The 20,898-nt window shown below is 46.0% G+C and overlaps 1 protein-coding gene across 1 annotated transcript in view; it reads left to right on the top strand.

The window, feature by feature from the left end:
* DCUN1D4 (defective in cullin neddylation 1 domain containing 4) overlaps positions 1–20,898 on the top strand; it is a 455,220-nt gene that overhangs the window by 43,160 nt on the left and 391,162 nt on the right. The window contains exon 2 of the mRNA XM_085642111.1: positions 7,382–7,452. Within this exon, the coding sequence (XP_085498237.1) occupies positions 7,382–7,452 (71 nt within the window). The remainder of the gene's footprint in view (positions 1–7,381; positions 7,453–20,898) is intronic.

Here is a 20,898-nt window from a genome sequence, read left to right as displayed (position 1 = left end):
GAAACATTAGAGTACTGCAAGGAGAGTGCCTGGATGAATCTTACGTTTTTGGGTTTTGACGCAGTGAATAGATTAGTACATGGTGCCGGATGAGTCACTGGAGGTGTGCAAGGGGAGTGACAGGGTGTTTATTGGAGTATATAGATACTTACTGGGCAATTGAAGGTGTGAAAGACAATTGTGTAGGTGGTTAGAGGCCTGCATGCATAGTGGATAGACGTTTGAAGTACTCCATGTGCTAAGGCCGGGTTCACTACATAAGTACCTGGGTACTGACTGAATCATTAGAGTACTACAAGGAGAGTGCCTCGGTGAATTTATAAGTGGTTGGGTTTTGGTGCAGTCAATGGATTAGTACATGATGTTGAATGGGTCACTGGAGAAGTGTAAGGGGAGTTACCGGGTGATTGAAGGAACTGTATGAATACTGACTGGGGTATTGAAGGTGTGAAAGACAAGTGTGTAGGTGGTTAGAGGCCTGCATGCATAGTGGATAGACCTTTGAAGCTAAGGCCTGGTTCACTGCATGAGTACCTGGGTACTGACTGAATCAGTAGAGTACTGCTAGGAGAGTGCCTGGGTGAAACTTTCACGTTTTTCGGTTTTGGCGCAGTGAATAGATTAGTACATGGTGCTGGATGAGTCACTGGAGGTGTGCAAGGTGAGGGACAGGGTGTTTATTGAAGTATATAGATACTGACTAGTCAATTGAAGGTGTGAAAGATAATTGTGTAGGTGGTTAGAGGCCTCCATGCATAGTGGATAGGCGTTTGAATCAATCCATGTGCGAAGGCCTGCCTCTCTCCATTAGTACCTACCTCTCTCTCTATCTACCTCGTTTTTTTTTAATGGAGGACTTCCCACCGCATTTTTTAGTTATTATAAAAATATTTTCTTTTCGGGGAGAAGCCCCCCAGCCCCCTCTGTCTTTTGTAACCTTACCAATCAATATCCTTACCCATCCCTAAAAACATCCTTACTACCTCTCTACCTCTCTCCCTCTACCTATCTCTCTCTCTCTCTCCCTCCCCCTCCCCCTCTCCCTCTGCCTCTCTCTCTCTCTCTCTCTCTGCCTCTCTACCCCTCTCTCTACCCCCCTCTCTCCCTCTCTACCCCGCTCTCTCTACCCCGCTCTCTCTACCCCGCTCTCTCTACCCCCCCTCTCTCTACCCCCCCTCTCTCTACCCCCTCTCTCTACCCCCCCTCTCTCTACCCCCCCTCTCTCTACCCCCCTCTCTCTACCCCCCTCTCTCTACCCCCCTCTCTCTACCCCCCTCTCTCTCTACCCCTCTCTCTCTCTACCCCTCTCTCTCTCTACCCCTCTCTCTCTCTACCCCTCTCTCTCTCTACCCCTCTCTCTCTCTACCCCTCTCTCTCTCTACCCCCTCTCTCTCTACCCCCCTCTCTCTCTACCCCCCTCTCTCTCTACCCCCCTCTCTCTCAACCCCCCTCTCTCTCTACCCCCCTCTCTCTCTACCCCCCTCTCTCTCTACCCCCCCTCTCTCTACCCCCCTCTCTCTCTACCCCCCTCTCTCTCTACCCCCCTCTCTCTCTACCCCCCTCTCTCTCTACCCCCCTCTCTCTCTACCCCCCCCTCTCTCTACCCCCTCTCTCTCTACCCCCCCCCTCTCTCTACCCCCCCCTCTCTCTACCCCCCTCTCTCTACCCCCCCTCTCTCTACCCCCCCTCTCTCTACCCCCCCTCTCTCTACCCCCCCCTCTCTCTACCCCCCTCTCTCTACCCCCCCCTCTCTCTACCCCCCCCTCTCTCTACCCCCCCCTCTCTCTACCCCCCCCTCTCTCTACCCCCTCTCTCTCTACCCCCCCCTCTCTCTACCCCCCTCTCTCTCTACCCCCCTCTCTCTCTACCCCCCCTCTCTCTCTACCCCCCTCTCTCTCTACCCCCCTCTCTCTCTACCCCCCTCTCTCTCTACCCCCCTCTCTCTCTACCCCCCTCTCTCTCTACCCCCCTCTCTCTCTACCCCCCTCTCTCTCTACCCCCCTCTCTCTCTACCCCCCTCTCTCTCTACCCCCCTCTCTCTCTACCCCCCTCTCTCTCTACCCCCCTCTCTCTCTACCCCCCCCTCTCTCTACCCCCTCTCTCTCTACCCCCCCCCTCTCTCTACCCCCCCCTCTCTCTACCCCCCCTCTCTCTACCCCCCCCTCTCTCTACCCCCCCTCTCTCTACCCCCCCTCTCTCTACCCCCCCCTCTCTCTACCCCCCTCTCTCTACCCCCCCCTCTCTCTACCCCCCCCTCTCTCTACCCCCCCCTCTCTCTACCCCCCCCTCTCTCTACCCCCCTCTCTCTCTACCCCCCTCTCTCTCTACCCCCCTCTCTCTCTACCCCCCTCTCTCTCTACCCCCCTCTCTCTCTACCCCCCTCTCTCTCTACCCCCCTCTCTCTCTACCCCCCTCTCTCTCTACCCCCCTCTCTCTCTACCTCTACCTCTCTCTACCTCTACCTCTCTCTACCCCCCTCTCTCTCTACCTCTACCTCTCTCTACCTCTACCTCTCTCTACCTCTCTCGCGCTCTCTCTCTCTCTCGCGCTCTCTCTCTCTCTCTCGCGCTCTCTCTCTCTCTCTCGCGCTCTCTCTCTCTCTCGCGCTCTCTCTCTCTCTCGCGCGCTCTCTCTCTCTCTCTCTCTCTCTCGCGCGCTCTCTCTCTCTCGCGCGCTCTCTCTACCTCTCTCTCTCTCTCTCTCTCTCGCGCTCTCTCTCTAGCTCTAGCTCTGTCTCTCTCTCTCTACCCCTCTCTCTCTCATTTTGTTTTAATGGAGGACGTCCCACCCCATTTTTTAATTATAAAAATATTTTCTTTTTGGGGAGAAGCCCCCCAGCCCCCTCTGTCTTTTGTAACCTTACCAGCCAATATCCTAACCCATCCCTAAAAACATTCTCTGTCTCTCTGTCTCTACCTCTTTTTCTCTCTCTGCCTCTCCTCCCTCTCCCCCTCTAAGTGGCAGCCGGAGACTGATAGCACTGCTTGTCCTTTAAAAAACAAAAACAAGCATTGGCATAGCCAATTGGTCTTGCCTTTGGGACCTTATACGTTTTTAGTTATCCAGTACAATATCCTTGGTGCAACAACATCAAGTGTTGCATGGCTAAACACTTATGAGGTCCCAAAGGCGAGACCTATTGGCTATGCCAATGCTTGTTTTTTTAAACTTTCAGCACGAGGCGCGCGCGCTTGTTATTTCTCTTCTCTGTTCCACTTTTGATCTCTCTGCTCCCTGTTTTCTCTTTTTGTTGTCCATTTATTTTCTTTCCATGTTCCCTATTCTCTCTCGCTCTCTCTCTCACTCTTCTCTCCCCCGCCTTGGTTTCTGATTTTTCTCCCCATTCATTCTTTTCTAGCACTGTTTCCTGATGTCTCTTTCTCTGTTCACCAGTCGTGCCATTTGCTTTCTCTTTGTTCCCTGTACTTTCTCCCTTTGTTGCCAGTTGTATCTCTAATTTCCCTGTTAACTCACACTATTCGCTGCATAAAATGCGCAATGCATTGCATCATTTTGTAGGAGCGCGATTAACGCATGCACTTACCTACAAAGTGGCATTGCTCAGTAGCTGCATCATCGTGCTTATTTTGTTGTTCCCTTTTTTTAAAGGAAACTTTTCTTCAAGCATCTGCTCTGATGCTGTTTGGCATTAAGAAAATACATTGGTATAGTCAATAGGTCTCTAAGTTACACCAATTGGATTTGCCAATCCTTGTTTCTTTCTGTGCCTTGTTTTCTCAGATTTCACATTTGTTGCCTGTTCTCCTTTCTCCTCGCTGTCCCTTATTCTCTATTTGTTGATGTTTCTCCCACTCTGTGTGATCCCTCTCAGTTCAGTTCAGTTCATTTATTTGTTTCGAAGGTTAAAAACCATCATGAAAATACATAATAATCATAATATGTAATCACAAAAAGAACATTCTGAGCAACGTAACAATTGTTAAAAAGAAGACAGAGAAAAAGTTATCCAAATAAAAAAGTTAGGTTTTTGTAAAAGTGATCCCTCTCTTCCCTAAGCTCGGTCTCTTTCCCGCTCTCATTGCTCGTTTATTCCCTCCGAGTTCAGCTCTCTCGTCGTGTTTTTATTTCCTCTATCATCCCTTTCTTCTCTCTCTGTTCCCTGTTTTCTTTCTCTCTCTAATCCATATCGTCTCTGTTTCTACGTTTCTCTATTCACCATTCTCTCGCTGTTCTCACTTTTTGATGTCTCTTTTCTCTGCTCCTTTTTTCACTCTTCCACGTTTTATCTCGCTAGTCCCCGTTTTCTCCTTATCTTTTCCACGATTTCTCTGCTTCACTTTTTCTTGCTCTGCTCCCTGTTATCTTGCCTTTTCTTACTTCTCGTTTTCATCAATCTCTTGTTATATTTTTTGTTGTTGTTCCTCTTACTCTTTCTGTTTCTCATTCTTTGCGTTCCTCTTTCCCTCTTTATTCCTCGTTTTCACTTTCACGTTCGATTCATACATTATTGGTGAGAAGTGTTGTTTTTTTGGGTTGGCAGACCTTTACAGAATATTTCACTCTGGAATCTCTTATTAGAATTGCTACTGGAAACCGGTGTCATACATCTGCGCCTACAGATTTACTATTCTGCAAAGGTGCAGAAAGAGTGGAATTGACAAAACGTTCTCAGGTGAATCCTGTAAATCCAGCCAGCTGCTGCTGACCAGATAAAATCCCTAAATATTTTTTTTTCCACAGGTGAAAATATGAATCGCGCCCCCTGGTACCCTCAGAATAATGTAGGTATTTTCCATTATGACTTTGGGAAGGGATTTACTCTCAACAATAACCGGAGTAAATCTCTAAACATTTCCAGGATAGAAAGGGTTGGAAATGGTTTGTGAATATCCACAATCATTAAAGTTTGAGTACTCACAAACATCACTAGCCTCCCAACTGAGAAATGCCCACTACACACCCACATTAGATTCACTCACACAGAAACCAGCTGAATCCGAGTCGCCGATCCGCGTCCTCGCCCCTCACGCCGATCACCACACTTAATACTTCTTAAAAGTGAATATTGTAGCCTTGGAAAAAGTCGCATGTACAACGATCCGGAGGCGACGAAACACGTGTTGACTTGGAATCTGTTTACTAAGAAAAGCTCGAAGAAAGAATAAAAGGGCAAAGAAATAACTTGAATTGATTATTTGTTTTAATCAAATGTGAATAACAATTGCAACTGATATCATTTATATATCACGTGTGCTGGGGATCTGTAATTGCGTTGTTTGTTGCTTAGGCCACAATTTTTCTTTTAGAGAGGCTGGTGGTTCTCTCTACCTTACAGCACCATAACAAATTGTTGAAATAATTATAATTATAATATTGAGTGGAATTACCCTTTCAGGCACCCATTTCCTATCAATTATACCGCCATTTCTGTATATACTGCATTGGCATAGCCAATAGGTCTCGCCTTTGGGACCATATAAGTGTTTAGTTATCCAGCACAATATCCTTGATGCAACAACATCAACTGTTGCATGGCTAAACACTTACAAGGTCCCAAAGGCGAGACCTATTGGATATGCCAATGCTTGTTATTGAAGGCCGCACATTAGGCGAAGTTAAGAGTGGTTTGTGGCGGATTGCTTTTCTCACGACTGAGTCCTATGTAGTTATACAGCCAAGCTAGGCCCACCTTGGAAATCTCTTTCGAGACTCTGACAGTAAAAATTTGTGTGTTTGTTTCCATTCAGTCTTGGCCTCTGTTTGAAAACTTCACTGCTATGTGGTGATACAATACTTACAGCTTGATATTTATTTCAATTCTTGCACTCTTTGGAACCTAACATATGTTAATAAAAAATAGAATTTATTCTGCATCCCAATTAAATCTTTTACATTTTTGATACAACTTTATACCCATGCCATTGTATTACAGTTCCATCAAATTTTATCGGACTTCTAAATCTCACATTTATGGTTGCCATATCACTGCACATACACTGAACCCCCAGTATACGGATTAAGGCGTTTCTTTTACAGATAATTGTAATGAAATGTTTTAGTTCTGTAGGCACTAATGAAGCAAACCATGATTACAGTTCCCAAGTCCACTGCCTTGTTGGACAAAAGCCCAAGTCTAGAAAAGTAGTGTTGGATAACAGGGCTGACCTAACAATCTAAAACGGACCTAAAATAACACTAGAAATCTTTTAAACAAGCCCTAGATTTACCGAACAGAAATAGTATACGAAGCCCGCCTTCTAGAGAAATGGAGAGGAAAACATTTTTGGAAACAGTTTGGCCAAAGCCCAACTGAGTAGTTTTTAGATTTTTAAAGAATATATCCCGTTGTGTGCTGCTGTCTCCTTGCAGTTCTCACAGAAGGTGCCGTGTTCAGCTGGAGCAGTCTGTCTGCTCAATCCCTGCCTTGCAACCACCTTTCACATATTCTCTGCGACAAGAAATGTTCCCAACAAGTTGTCATGCGGAAACTGCTCAATTAATATGACAAAGGTCACTGTAGGTTAGTAAAAATGAACATTTTGCCTATTGCGTTTTGGAAAGGGATATTTCATTTTCCAAAATTTGCATGGTCCCTCCATTGACTTCAGTAAAAAAACGATTATTTTGAATTCTCTCTGTATGTTGTTTTTGGCGTTGCATCAGAAAGACTCTCTACAGCTTAATTCTCAAGCAGTTTCCTCAGATCATCATCATTCTTTAGCTCACTTCGCCACCTCCGTTCCGACCCAGCTATATGCAAATCAGTCTTGACCCTGTTCCTCATGGGAAAAGTCCAGCCTGAACTTCCAAGCCAGGTCTTCCCTGAACTGCAAACCAGCATCTTGGGACCGGTTTCTGGGTAACACCCTTCATCAGCCAGGCTAGCTTGAATCTGGTGGCAAATTGAGCTAGGGACCCACTTCTGGGCATACCCTGCCAACTTAGGGCGAACAAAGCAAACACCTGGAGATGATGGACGGAGTGCTGAAACTTTTCAGACACTCACCCCCAGTCACAGATCTGGGTTGAATCCATCATCATTCTTTAGCTCTCTTCGCCACCTCAGTTCCGGAACTGGAACACCCTGCATATGTACATCTCAGAAGCCAACTCTTTTACCGCTTTAAAAAACTGCTGAAACTGGGCTTTTCCCTCTCTATCTTCCTTAGTCATGGGGTTCTCTGGTCAGTGCTGGGTGCTCTCCGCTAGTGCTTTGACACCCTCTGGTATAGTGCGCTGTATACGTTTTAATAACCTAACATGGTAACAACAAAGCCTGAAAATGCAGTGAAGGCTTACCTTTTGTTTGCTGTTGGTCATTGATATAAATGGTTGTGCCAACTGTGTACATTCATAAACCTGCTTCTTATGATTATTTTCAAATATGTTGTAAAAATCTCTAAATGTTTTTCCTCCACAGATTTTCAGTTGAACTCTCATCTATCAACACTGGCAAATATTCACAAAATCTATCACACCCTCAACAGATTGGTAAACCGCATTTCTCTACCTCTTCACCTCTGCTTGTCCTTTTTTTTTTTTCTCAAAATGAAACGATGTGTAAAGTTTGATTGAATGTTTTAAGATAATACTTTCTATTTAAAGCAAACCATTTTTGGTCCCTAAATTGCGTTTCTTGCCATTTTGGAATGAATCGGTGAGCTTAGAATGTAGCCATGATAAATTATAAGAAATAAGAAAAGACATTCTGTTTAATACCTATTGTTTTGTAACTAACCTAAATCGCGTTGTATTTCTAGTTCACAACCAGCATTGATGTATGCAGTGTCTGTACCAAATGATATAAAATTATCTGTTGTACATTTACACAGTTTAATTGTTTTCTCCAAAAATTATGAAAACATCTTTCGTTGCTAAGTGAGTCAACTTTGATTGGTATTAACTAGAAAATTTAAATGTAATGTCTTAAATAATGAGTGAGGCAAGCTAAAGCTAAAAAATATGCACGTTAGTAAAAGACACTTGGAGATTTATGAACCTTATTGCAATAGCTCTTTGTAACTACAGTGTGAAGCCAGAGGCCAAGCCAGTTCTAATAAAATACCACAATACAGGGGCACATGTCATCAATATATTGGGGAGTGGTTATGATCCTTTGATGAGGTGTGGCTATCCGAGTGCAAATGTTTTTTTTTGTGTACAGTGCTATGTAAAATTGACCTTTGGGCAATGTCTTACAATCAGTCCACAAAGATAAGCAGTTTTAAGTAATAACTTCTAAACAAAAAATGTTCCGAAGCCCAGATGAAAGGTATTTTTGATTTAAGAATTCTGTAACCATTTACTTATAAGAGAAAGGGTTAATGGGAGCCCTTATCTAACAAAAAAACGTCCTATCGAGAACAGCCATTAAACTGCAGCAATGCACCAAGAATTGTGACTTGGGAACCTATGGGTGCTTAGTATCTGAAAAAGTAGAAGTGAAATCTGTTATTTTTGATGCATTCCAAGTTGTTTTCTTTTATTTCTTCTAAAACCTTTAACTTGTTTTCGAGCTGGCATTTTACCAAGTAGTCACAAAAGCACATAAACAAATGGGCGTATACAGTGAGGTACATATAAGGAGATGGGCGTCTTTAAACCCATACATCTTTAACCCATACATCTTATCTCCCCCCCCCCCCCCTGGCATCTTCTTACCTCTCACAAGCACACTGATTCACAGATAACTGACCCGGTCAGTCCCCACCTTCCAATACGCCGTGTGTCCCAATCTCAAGTAGGCAATGCAGTCCATCCTGATGCTAGATTCATCCTCCAGATCCACCATGGAGGAGAGGCGGAGGGTGGAGACTTATCGTGGACGTAGGTCAGCGGTGTCAAACACAAGGCCCGCGGGCCGAATCCGGCCAGCCAGACCTCGTCATGTGGCCCGTGTAGCCGCCGCCGGCCGCCAGCCAAACTTGTAATTATTGTAATATACTACAGCCCTCCCAGAAGTGTGCGAGAGATGCGATCATTTCAGCCGGTGCTGCTCAGTGGGAGAGGAGTGGGTGGAGTGACGCGAGCACTTTCCCTTTGACCCCCCTCCCTCCCTCCTTCCCGCTACGTGGCAGCCCATCTCCCTCCCTCTCCCGCTCCTCAGGCCGGCCGCCATGTTACTGGGGAGAATGTAACTGCAGCTCCGAGGGGGACCTGCTGTCGCTGTCCTTCCTGCGGAGCTGGGAGCGCACCACGCACCGGAGAGAGGAGTGAAAGGAGGAGGGGCAGGAGGCGGGCAGGAAGGTGCAGCAGCCCTGGGAGCAGCGAGTGCAGCACGCGTCCCTCTGCCCTGCAGGGCCCCAGCCGGCGCTGACTCTGCCCCTTTGCTCCGCAGGCTCCTGGTCGCTGGTCTCGGCTTCTGCAGCCCAGGCAGCCACAGTGTGTCACTGTTTGTGTGGATTGTTGTTTAGCTTCTTGGCGCTGGCCGCGGGCGGACAAGCGGACTCCTCCAGCGGCGCTGCCAGGGAAGGCTGCGCTGAGATTTCCCCGGGCTGCCACTGAACTAGATCAGATGAGCTGACTGCCCCGTCCGCCCGCGCAGCGCCTTCCCGCGCCCCAGGTGCTGGCTTGGCTGAGCTTTCCCTTTTCATTTCCTGGATTGCGAGCTGTGATTGCCCCGCATGCAGGATCCCGAGGAGGAGGAACTTATGTGACCCCGGGCCCGGAGCTTGGATAACGCAGGTAAGCTCTCCCTCCACCCCCGTGTCCCCTTGTTTCAGGAAATAGAGGGGTGCTGTCCTGTTCCTCACCCTGAGGGTTAGTGTTCGGGTTGCCTTCACTCCATTTATTTTTTAAACTGATTGCTTTTCTGATTGCTATTGTAAACTCAGTTAGCAAACGCACTGTGAGGCCTTTGCAAACATTTGTACTGCCTCTTTTTTGGTTAAGTCTACCTATGGACAGTTTTCAGCGCATGCGCGGCCGCCTCTTCAGCGCATTGCGCGGCAGCCTCCAAGCCAGAGAACGTCTGCCTTCTAGCGTTCTACACAGGAAACCTCCACTTTACATGCATTGAGGAAACCTCCACTTGTTTTTATATTGAGCGCATGCCATCCTATGATGTGACAGATCCAACGGCTGCCTGAACCCTTCTCTCCTGTACTGTAAGTACATATGATGTATGTGGGGGGAGGGGGAGTCTGCTTATTAGGGGGGGGTCTGCTTATTATTCTGCTTAAAAGTCTGAGCGGTAAACTTTGGATATTATTACAAAAAACAGTAATAATTGAATGCAGTGACAATAATTTATGATAATAAAGAGTGGACACATACTCCTACAGATACAACCGGCCCTTTGAGGGTGACCAAACTGCTGATGCGGCCCCCGATGAATTTGAGTTTGACACCTCTGACGTAGGGGGTTGTTTCTTCCACGTGAGAGAGTGCAATTTTAAAAGTCTGTTCAAAATGTGTGCTTATATTACAGAGAATTGATGTGCAGTTTCTGTGGTGTAGATTCCATAATTTATGCCATCATACCTCTAACATTGGCTGTTGCGGGCCCTTCCATAGGGCCACAGTCAACCTCCCAGCCTGGTACCTCCAATGGATACAGACCCTCCTCTTCCACTTTCCTCAGCAGCATCACCAGATGGTTAGTTGGAAGCTGAAGACTGGTGATCTCTTTGATTTAAAAAAATAAAATAAATAATAATAATTCTTTGCACTACCTGGGCCCAGAAACTTTTGCACTAGAGTACAGGACCACCACATATGAATATATGTGCCTCCCTTGCCAACAAATGCCAGAGCCCATACATGCTTTCTTTGTTTCTGCGTCATGTACTACCTGAGCATTATTTTGTAAGCTAGTTCCGTATATGAAGGACAAACGGATAACCTGGCTACTCATTTTCAATCCAGGTACTCTTGGGGGTGCCTAGATCCATATCTTCAGACCACTTCTGCACATAATCAAAGTTTGCAGAGGATAAGTCTTTTCAAGCTCTCCCCCTCCCCTACCCACTCCCATCGGGCTGACCTGTGGTGGACACACCCAATCTAATAACTGTGTGATTCAATAAAGGTCACATGGCCTGAAAAGGAATTAATTGGAGCATTGGTTTCTGCCTTTTAAGGATTCTCCTTCAAATAGCATGCCAGACGAGCCCCCTCAGTCCCTCTCCTACCCCCGGAACCCCCTCCTGCCTTCTCACATATCAAATATTTGCCAGTCTTGATAGGAAATCCACTTTCCGCACTTTCCGTTGATCGGTGTGAGGGAGGGCTGAGGTATGTAGTAGCCTGGTGAGACCTTAAAACTCCTCCCCCTCCCTCCCCCCCCAATAATATATTGTAGATTTGAAACGGGGCCAGCAATATTTATGCGAGCGAGGTGGTAACCACAACAGAGCTGATAGGGGAATCCTACATACACCAAGGTTTATTCCCAGGTTAAGAAGACCCTGTCAGATTTGGGCCCAATTGTGCCACACATTAGATCTATAAATATCTGGACTCCCACCTCCAAGTCCTCCATCAAATCAGGATCTTAACAGTAGGGTTTTTGCCACCTTGGGGATTTATTATTCCATAAAAAGGCCAACACTTTCTTCTGAATAGTTTGCAGGATTGCCCTGAGAAGGGCCATTGAATGGGTCCTTACCGTACACAAGTTGTGGCATAAAATTAATTTTTATACCATTTGATCCAGCCCAACCAAAAGATCTTCAACTTCTCTCAATTATATAGATATTTGAACAAAGTGTCCAACAGAGATGGAGTGTTGACTTGGTATGTGTGGCTCACGATGCGGCAAAGTGACTCTTAGAAACTCCACACCCTCTGAAGACCATTTAAAGCGGTGCTGCCCTTCTATCCTCTCATTTTGAATTCAGGGACTTTCTGGAATTTCTTCTGTTCCTCTAGGAGTCTCTGTAGACAGACCACAGGATTAGTCACTAAAAGCAGCTCATGTCAATTTATTCTGTTGTCCTGCTACCATAAGAACTGTGATTTCAGGGTTAGAATTTGCCTTTTAGAATAAGGGTTCTGTTGTCAATGCACAAGTTGAGGAAGACAACGGCCACCGCTGTCTTGTGCTCCTTGCCAGTAGTGTGGTGTAGTGTAGGACAGCTGGGCTCATACAAAAATGTGTTGAGGGTTCCTTAAAATTTTCCAGGACGATGGCACAAAAGTTAGGTTCCAAGTCCGCCTTGGTCAAAGTCTTTTGTATAATCCTCCAATTTGCTCTATCAGATGCCTTTTCTGTGTCTAGTGAGAAAAGGACCAATTGTGTTTGTTCACTGGATGCCTTGTCAATCAGATTTAGGGTCAAATGAGTATTCTCCACTGCCTGCCTGTCACAAACAAAACCTGCCTGGTAGAGTAGACTACTCGAATTCTGTTAGTTAGGATCACTATTTAAGCATCACTATTTAATAAAGTGATAGACTTATACCACTCGCAGCTGGTAGGATCTTTCTATGGAGATAACTCGACTCTTCAGTGTAGGCTTGACCATGCAGATAATTTACATAGGGGTTAATCAGTAAGTCTGCAAATGTCTTGTAGAAGGAATTGGAGAACCCATCTGGCCAGGGGCTTATTTGCTAGGAAGGACCTTAATAGCACTTATGATTGCTTCCTCCGAAATAGGCTGTAACAATCACTCCCATGCCTATGGGGGCGGCCAGGGGGTGGAGGGGGTTGGGGCAGATGATATCAGTGGAAAGTAGACCCTCCCTAGGTAGTGATCAAGAATATTCCCACCCACTAAATTTCCTCTATACAAATCGCTATAAAAGCATGTGAGGTCATCCAGCATGACTTCGTCCGAAGCTTTTAAATCTCCATTCGGAGCGGTCACTGCCTGAATATAGTTGCTGGTTGACTTCTCTTGTAATTTAAAAGTCAGACCCCCATCTTCTTTATTACCTTTTATTAATGGGTCCAAGGCCACATTAAAATTCCCTGCAATAATCATTCTGTCAACCTCCATAGTAGCCATCTCTAAATGTAGTTGTTAAAAAGCTGTCAATAGTGTCATTTGGCCCATATACAGATATGATTGAGAATGGACCATGTAGTGTCCCACTGAAAGCCACCATCCTACCCTCTCTGTCCCTGTGTGTGGAGTGGAGGCGCTGTGTAAACTCCGCCCTGATCAGTATTGCCACTTCTCTGACTTTAGACCCCACAGTGTGGGAAATGATTGAATGCAGAAAAATGTAACGTCGAAAGACAGCAAATCAGTATCCTGTAATAATACTACAGCCGATTCCTTCAGATGGAAACAGTGTAAGAGGTCTTTGCATTTAACCGGAGAGTTCAATTCCTGAGTAGTAAAGTATAAAAACGTTAATCTGGGTAGGCTTGTACTGCTGATGTCCTAATTCTAATCCAAGACGTTAGTATAGTTCCCTATCCTCCCCTCGTTTCAGTCGAATCATGTATCTCCCATTGGGAGGCACATGAGGTGTGGCAGTGAGGATATTAAGGAATTTGAGAGACAAACTCCTCTGAGATGGTCTCCAACATTCTTCAAACTCTTCGCCTCCCTCTTTATAATTCCTACATCTTTTCGGACTCCCTGCCAACTTGTTAACTTGACTTAAGAATGCATCCTTGTATATTGCAATGTGCAGCAAATTAACTTCATATTTTGCAAGCCAAACTCTTACTTCCACTTATGTTGACCAGGGGGATTTCCCTTTGGTGTGAGGGGTCAGGTTCTAGACACTCTGGGTGGGGCTGTACAGAATGCTTCCTAAAGAGCATAACCCTGCACTGAAGGGTGAACTAACAAAGGGGTAGGAAAACTATAGAAAAGATAAGAGAAGTGCAGTAAAAGTTAAGTGGTAATATAGAAAAATCATAAAGATAAGTCAGTAGTGGGGTCTTGTCTCAGCTTACGCTATCTTTAGTAACATTCCTATAACCATGAAACGCGCCACCTTTCAGCTAAGTCTGCTGGGGGGAGGGGCATTTCCATTTAAACAGCTCTCAAGGCCCCTTTCTGTACTGCCCATCAAGAGGAGATCTTAGTAAATATGGTTGGTATTATCCACTGACCAGTCCCTAGCTAAAATGACAGAAACAGGGAAATAGTGCAGGCCCCTTGATATACATCCATAAAACAATTCTTATCCAGAGATTTTCATTTTTAATCGGTGTTTTTGTATCATTAGAGAAGTAATTTAGCTTGGGTAGACATTACTAGTCCAGGCCAAATTTTTCTTGACAACATTTTAAAAAATGGCGGATGTACTCCAGTGATGTAGTATTTCAGGTACCATGAAACCTATATTCTTAATGTTGGTGTGAAAACGTAGGTTTTAGGGTTCAAGTAGTCTTCTAGCGACAGAAAATAACTTCTCCCTGCAACCCTTCTGCCATTTTCCAAAATGGCGGCTCTATAATGATGTGTTTGAGTCATCAAATTGGTTTTGTATTTTAATATTGTTTTTGTTTCAGGTTTTCCATTGATTTATATTCGTAAACATAAGTGAAGCAGGTGGTAGCAGTGGATCTTTACCTTCTGACAGTGTTGCGAACTACGAAATCTGAGGACTCCTTCAGCAAATAAAAATGTGTCGTATGCCAAACTAATTCGAAAGAAAAGCCAACATCAACGGAGAGTTCAAGATCCTGCAGAAATACTGCAAGATGAATTTCACAAAAGATTGAAACTGATAGATTAAGAAGATCAAATATTTTATCATTGTAATAATAAGTTCTAAAAGTCGTACACAATGAAAAAATGCCTGAAAAAAATTAGTCAAAAAGGTGCAGAAACTAGGGAAGCACAACAAGAATTTAAGTATTTTGAGAAAGCAACGACCACCAAACCCAGTGCCCATCCACTTAGATCGATGGCTGCCCCTCGTTCACTTCCAACAACTGATCAGAAAGCAGAGGATCTTCAATGTGTAATCTGTGGTTTAGCCAGAACGAGGGCCAAAGGGATTGACTAAAGAACAACATACAGAGTATGTGAGTCTCTAAAAGCAAACCTATTTTTCTCTGCAGCTAATTTCTTCCAAGATGAGGTTTTCAGCCAAATAGCTGGTCTAAACAACGAGTTGAATGTATTTGTAGCAGATTTGTATGCCCACCTGAACGGCATGCGTGCATACATTCGAAAATATAAATGTACAATGAGCTTCAAGAAGCAGTCTAACCGCCAGCCATAAGTTTGCACTCTTTGAAAAACCAAACAAAGTTTTAAAGCCACTCTTTAATGCTGGTTACAGTTTCACACTCTGTGATCATAGAAATATTAGTCAACATTGATGAAACTGTGTTGAGCCATAATAATGTAATTAAGATTTTTCTATTGAGAATGTACAATGACTGGATTTTTGTCAGTCTAACAAAAAGCAAGAGCCACTTATGGTGTACTCAGCTGATTTGACTCCTGAAGTTCTTGCTGCCAAAATAAGATCACAGAATGCAGTAAAATCAGCAGGAATCATTTTAAGAGACGTACTGAAAGATTTAGATTTTGGACTTGATGACGAATTTTGTGATGCCCCAGAGCTCTTCAAATCATAGGAGTCCTGATGTTGGCTTAACATTTTTTGACATCATTGTTTAATATCAGCAAAGCAAAATTGTTACAAACTAAAGTCTTGAGTTCGGAACAGAAGCTGACCACATTGATGACAGGCTTATGCTGTGCAAATGTACTGCCTTTTACAATTCATTGAATTACGTCACTGCAAAAAGGAAACTCTGCTCCACATGTTGACTGCACACACAATCTATGACCAGTTCAAAAGTATAGAGCTAATCACTTCAATGAATAGGATTGGTGTATCAACAAGTTATAATGACATAGTAGGATCACACTGTAAAATCTTGTGAATCGGACAGCACACCACTTCCATAGCACTTTACCAGGAAGGGATTTACAATTGCTGCTCTTGATAATTTAGATTTTGAAGACTGCTCTTCTTTGTCTGGAACATCCAGCATTCATGATACTGCCATGGTACTTTTTCAAGACTGTTCCAAAGAAGTAGCTAATGGAAAACAAACTGTGTCAGCTGTAGGCATAAGCAAACGAAACTGTTAACTTACAAGTCAACTGCCTTGCCAACATGTGCAAAATCACTGCAAGCTATCAACATGTCCCAGTCTACCAGAAAGTTTCAAAGTAGCTGAGTTCATGGCTCTTTTTCTAGTTTATGCTGCGGTCTCCAAGCTGATTACTCTGTATTCATCATATCTTTTATTAGGTGCGGACTGAATGATGAAGAAAAGCTAGTTCCTCTGTGGGCTGGCATTCATGCTGTGATCTCTCAGAATACTGCCCCAATGAAGGTTGGGTTTTTACCAGTAATACCATCTCTAGTCACAAACCACGTAACCGTATACACAGCTCTAAAATATTTCCAAAATGTGCGTGCTCAGCTTGAAGACCAGCCTATAGTGCCAATTTCCTTCAATGAAGGTGTTTTCTGTATTGTAGCTCACAGTTTTAGGAGCAGTCCACTAGAATTTGATGATCTTTATCCAATGATGGATGTTTTCCACATTACAAAAGTTGTTGCAGTATGCAGGAAGTTATCTCACTGAATGTGGCCTAGATGATGCACATATTGAGTCTGAAATCTTTTGAAGCAAAATTGTCCAGTCGGTATTGAGCTGAACTCGTTATGTTTGTTAGTTACATGATATGCTCATCATATCTGAAGTTATAGAAACATTGAGTTGGAATGCTTTCTGGAACAAGAATTGCAAATTAGGTTTTGTTTCTTATCTCAGATGTGAACAAGGCACAGGATGCACTTCATTCAAAAGACATAATGCAAAGCCAGGCAATATTTAATACATACAGTTCAAAATCAGAAAACCTGTAAACCAGGCTTGTAGACCTTGAAAAAAATGTGAAGAAAAATCTGAACTTTGTAAGTACTGGGAGATGTTTTACACATGATGGCTGTAGTGAAAAACATGGTACATGCTGATCGGGAAGGTGATTGGGAGCTGCACGTGAAGATTAGGGAGTCACTGATTACTGTGTTCTGTGAATTTGATTGATTGCATAAACTACCTGAGATATGGGTCCTGGTATTGGGAATGAGTGAAGAAGCTGGAAAACCATACCTCTACAGAAACCTCATCCAAATACATTTTGTGATGAAAGACAGAGGGGGGAAGGTTCAATGCTCAGGTTCCAGAGATAAAACTGGAACTCCAAAGGGATTCTTGGTCAGACACATAAAAGTGATTGTTACTCAATGGCAGCTAGTTTACCATGAAGTCCTATCTAATAGAAATGTTTTTAGATGGATAAAAAACTAAAAATTATTGGACCATCGTAAAACTGTTCCTCATCACGAACTTGTGGGAAAGAGAGGAATGTTTTAATGTTGACAGGCTTCATTTCATGCAGCAGCAAGGAAACCCTTTTGAAATGGCTAAGTCTGTGTGACTGCACAATTTCTCAACCTAACAATATGTGGATAACGATATAAAGACACGTCTACTAGATGTCTTGGAACATGGATTGAAACTATACGCAGACTGATTCAGGAGATGTTTGTATTGAAAGAGAAAAAGCTGTTTGACATAATCACTACAGCTAAACTTCCATGTTTTAATTTCCATTGCAAGAGTTTCGTCCAACCAGGCTCTGCAAAACAGGTTACAAAAAAACAACTTTCACAAGTACATAGAGCGATGGATATAGCAAAAAAAAGGGGTGAATTTATCAGGGACATTCTGTTGCATGATCTTCTTCCAACAAACGCATTATTGGATGTAGATGCTGCAACCAAAGCAGTGAAGCACAGTACAAGAGCTCGAAGGAAAAAAAAAACACTTTTACATGAAGAATTTCAGTTTGAAAAGGTGTCCTCATTGAAAACTGCTGTTGTGGTCTCAGTCACAATTGTGAATAGACAAGATTTCATCCATGTAAGACTTCGGAGAGGTCGTTCAGACTGTTCTAAAGATAGCAAAGTCAGTATGCATTGGCAAGAACTGCACATTGACATATAGTTCAAGATAACTGTCAAAAACAAAGAATGTGAGGGAATTGGACAAATGTCTGCAAGCGAAACATTGGACCTTGTCTGCATCAAAAATGCAACACTTATACCTGCAACTTGATAAATTCTGGTCATCAACATCGAACAAAATGAACTTTCTTTATTGCACACTGAATTTTCAATTATTGCAAGTGGAATGATTGTCAGTGAGGAGTCGGTGCCTGCAGAGAGATAGTCAAAAGGTACGGGCCATATTGTTCACAAACTTAACAGCAAATTGGAGGAAGCGGTCCTTTGGTTTGTGCCACATGTTGTATGGGCTGTTCGAAATGGCTCGAATCGAGTCATTGTACTGTCAAATGACACAGGTGTTATTATTGTTGTTAGAAGGTGACCTCAGAGGAGCCGGGAGGGGGGCCCTGACTATCCTGAGACCAACTCTCGAGGTATCGTAGCCGGGCACTGGCGGGAGACTCCTCAGGGGAGGAATCTCGTATCTAGGATCGTACACTCGGCACCACACGACAAAGAGACGCCACACCGTGAGTTCTTAAGAACAAATCTTTATCAAACCGGAGTCGTAGGATCTTTATGACCAGCAAGGCAAATATATACAAGTAGAGCACCGGCTCACAGAATCTCGGGGAGGGTAGGAGGTAGCGGGACAGTCTTTTGGGGGTATGGATCAAATGCAGGGGCGTACCCGGCGCACAGCTCACAATCCTCGAGCTGGGGGATACGCTTGTCGTCGTCTGGGTCCGGCGGACCCAGGAGAGTCTGTGGGAGCCGCGAGTCACTCAGCAGGGCTCAAGCACAAGTTCGGAGGTCTTACGATCTTCAGGGAGCCGCGAGTCACTCAGCAGGGCTCAAGCACAAGTTCTGAGGTCTTACGATCTTCAGGGAGCCGCGAGTCACTCAGCAGGGCTCGGGTGTTTCCAAAGGCGAATCTGCCGGATAGTCCCAGAGCACCCCTTGTTATAGGCCGACCCCTCTTTGATGTCCGGAGTCTGTGCAGGCAGGGGTCTTGTCACCTGGGGGTCGCTTGTCGGGGTTTCCTGCTAGTGTCTTTTGATCCTTTCAGGGCCGGGTTGGGAGGAGTCCCAGACACCCAGCAGGCGTGGAGCCAGCCCTCGGGCAGGCCGGAGGGCCGATCGAAACCCACCTTCCCAGGGGAGCTCAGAGGTGCGATGGAAACTGCTCCTCCCTCTCTCATCCCAATGGGAGCGCGATATCCTCCAGCCGGAGTGGTCCCTCTAGGCCAGGGTCGCGCTGGAGCCGGGCGGCCATCTTGGTGCCTGAAGTGGGCACGCGGGCCCAGTGTGGCCGAAAGGAGGAAGGCCACGGACGGGGAAGTCCGGGTCGGGTGTGTGTGTGTTCTGGTGGGAAGGATCGGCTAGGCCGTGTGCTCGGGGGCCGCCTGAGGTGCATGGGTCAGGATATGTGGTGCGGGGACAGGGATGGCCATGCCACGAGGCCGGGTCTAACACACGTCTCCCCCCCCCCCCCCAGCTGAAAGCCGGAGAGAACTACCCATCGTCTTGGGGGTTCTCTTCGCTGAGGCGGAAGAACCGGGAGAGGCCATCGGCGTTGGCGTGGTCAGTACCAGAGCGATGTTCCACGGTGAAATCCATCCCCTGGAGGGAGATTGACCACTGCAGTAGTTTAAGGTTTTCTCCTCGCATCTGCATGAGCCATCGCAAGGGGCGATGGTCGGTTTGGACTTTGAAATGGGTGCCGAACAGATAAGGGCGTAACTTCTTGAGGGCCCAGACTACGGCGAACGCCTCGCGCTCGATGGTGCTCCATCTCTGTTCTCTGGGCAACAGCCTTCGGCTGAGGAAGGCTACGGGCTGGTCTAGGCCTTGGTCATTCACCTGGGACAGGACGGCCCCAATCCCATGCTTGGAGGCGTCCGTTTGCACCACAAACTCCTTGGAGTAGTCGGGGGCCTGGAGGATGGGGGCAGTGCACATGGCCGCTTTCAGGGCATCGAACGCCTCTTGGCAGGCAGAGGTCCACTGCACTTTCTTGGGTTGTTTCATGGACGTGAGTTCTGTGAGGGGACCGACCAGGCTGCCGTACCCCCGGATGAATCTCCGGTAGTAGCCCGTGAGGCCCAGAAAGGCTCGGACCTCTGTTTGGGTAGTGGGTGGTTCCCAGGCTAGGATGGCGTCGATCTTGGGCTGTAGAGGGGCGACCTGGCCGCTTCCGACCTGGTGCCCCAGGTAGACTACTGAACCTTGCCCAATCTGGCACTTGCTGGCTTTCACGGTGAGGCCTGCCTGGCGCAGGGCGGTTAGCACCCTCCGGAGGTGCTGGAGGTGCTCACTCCATTCGGAACTGAAAGCTGCGATATCGTCTAGATAGGCAGCGCTGAACTGTTCCAGCCCAGCCAGGACTCTATTTACCAGTCGCTGAAAGGTGGCCGGGGCATTTTTCATCCCGAAGGGCATCACGCGAAAGCGATAGTGCCCATCCGGGGTGGAGAAGGCGGACCGCTCCTTGGCTCCTTCTGTGAGCACAATTTGCCAATAGCCGCAGGTGAGATCGACTGTGCTGAGGAACCGAGCAGCCCCGAGTCGGTCAATGAGCTCGTCGGCTCGGGGAATGGGGTGGGCATCGGCTCGGGTGACTTCATTGAGTCCCCGGTAGTCCACGCAGAAGCGGAGTTCAGGGGCGACACCGGGGGCAGCTGCTTTCGGGACCAGGACCACGGGGCTGGCCCAGGGACTGTCTGAGGGTTCGATCACTCCCAAGGTCAACATCTTCGAGACCTCGGCCTGAATGCAGGATACGGACTCGATCAGGGACTCGGTAGGCTCGGTGTTTCACCGGTGGGCTGTCTCCGGTGTCCACGTCATGGACACACCAGTCGGTGACTTGGGGGACCAGAGAGAATAGGTCGGAAAACTGCCCTAGGAGCTGGCGGCAATCCTCACGTTGCTGGGAAGTGAGGGGTGGGGAGAGGTTCACTCCTTCTACAGAGCCATCCTTC

This window comes from Triturus cristatus, chromosome 2_2 (genome assembly GCF_964204655.1).
Source record: "Triturus cristatus chromosome 2_2, aTriCri1.1, whole genome shotgun sequence".
Lineage (NCBI taxonomy): Eukaryota > Metazoa > Chordata > Amphibia > Caudata > Salamandridae > Triturus > Triturus cristatus.
Note: the sequence above shows the minus strand (reverse complement) of the source record. Positions and strands in the feature narration are given on the sequence as shown.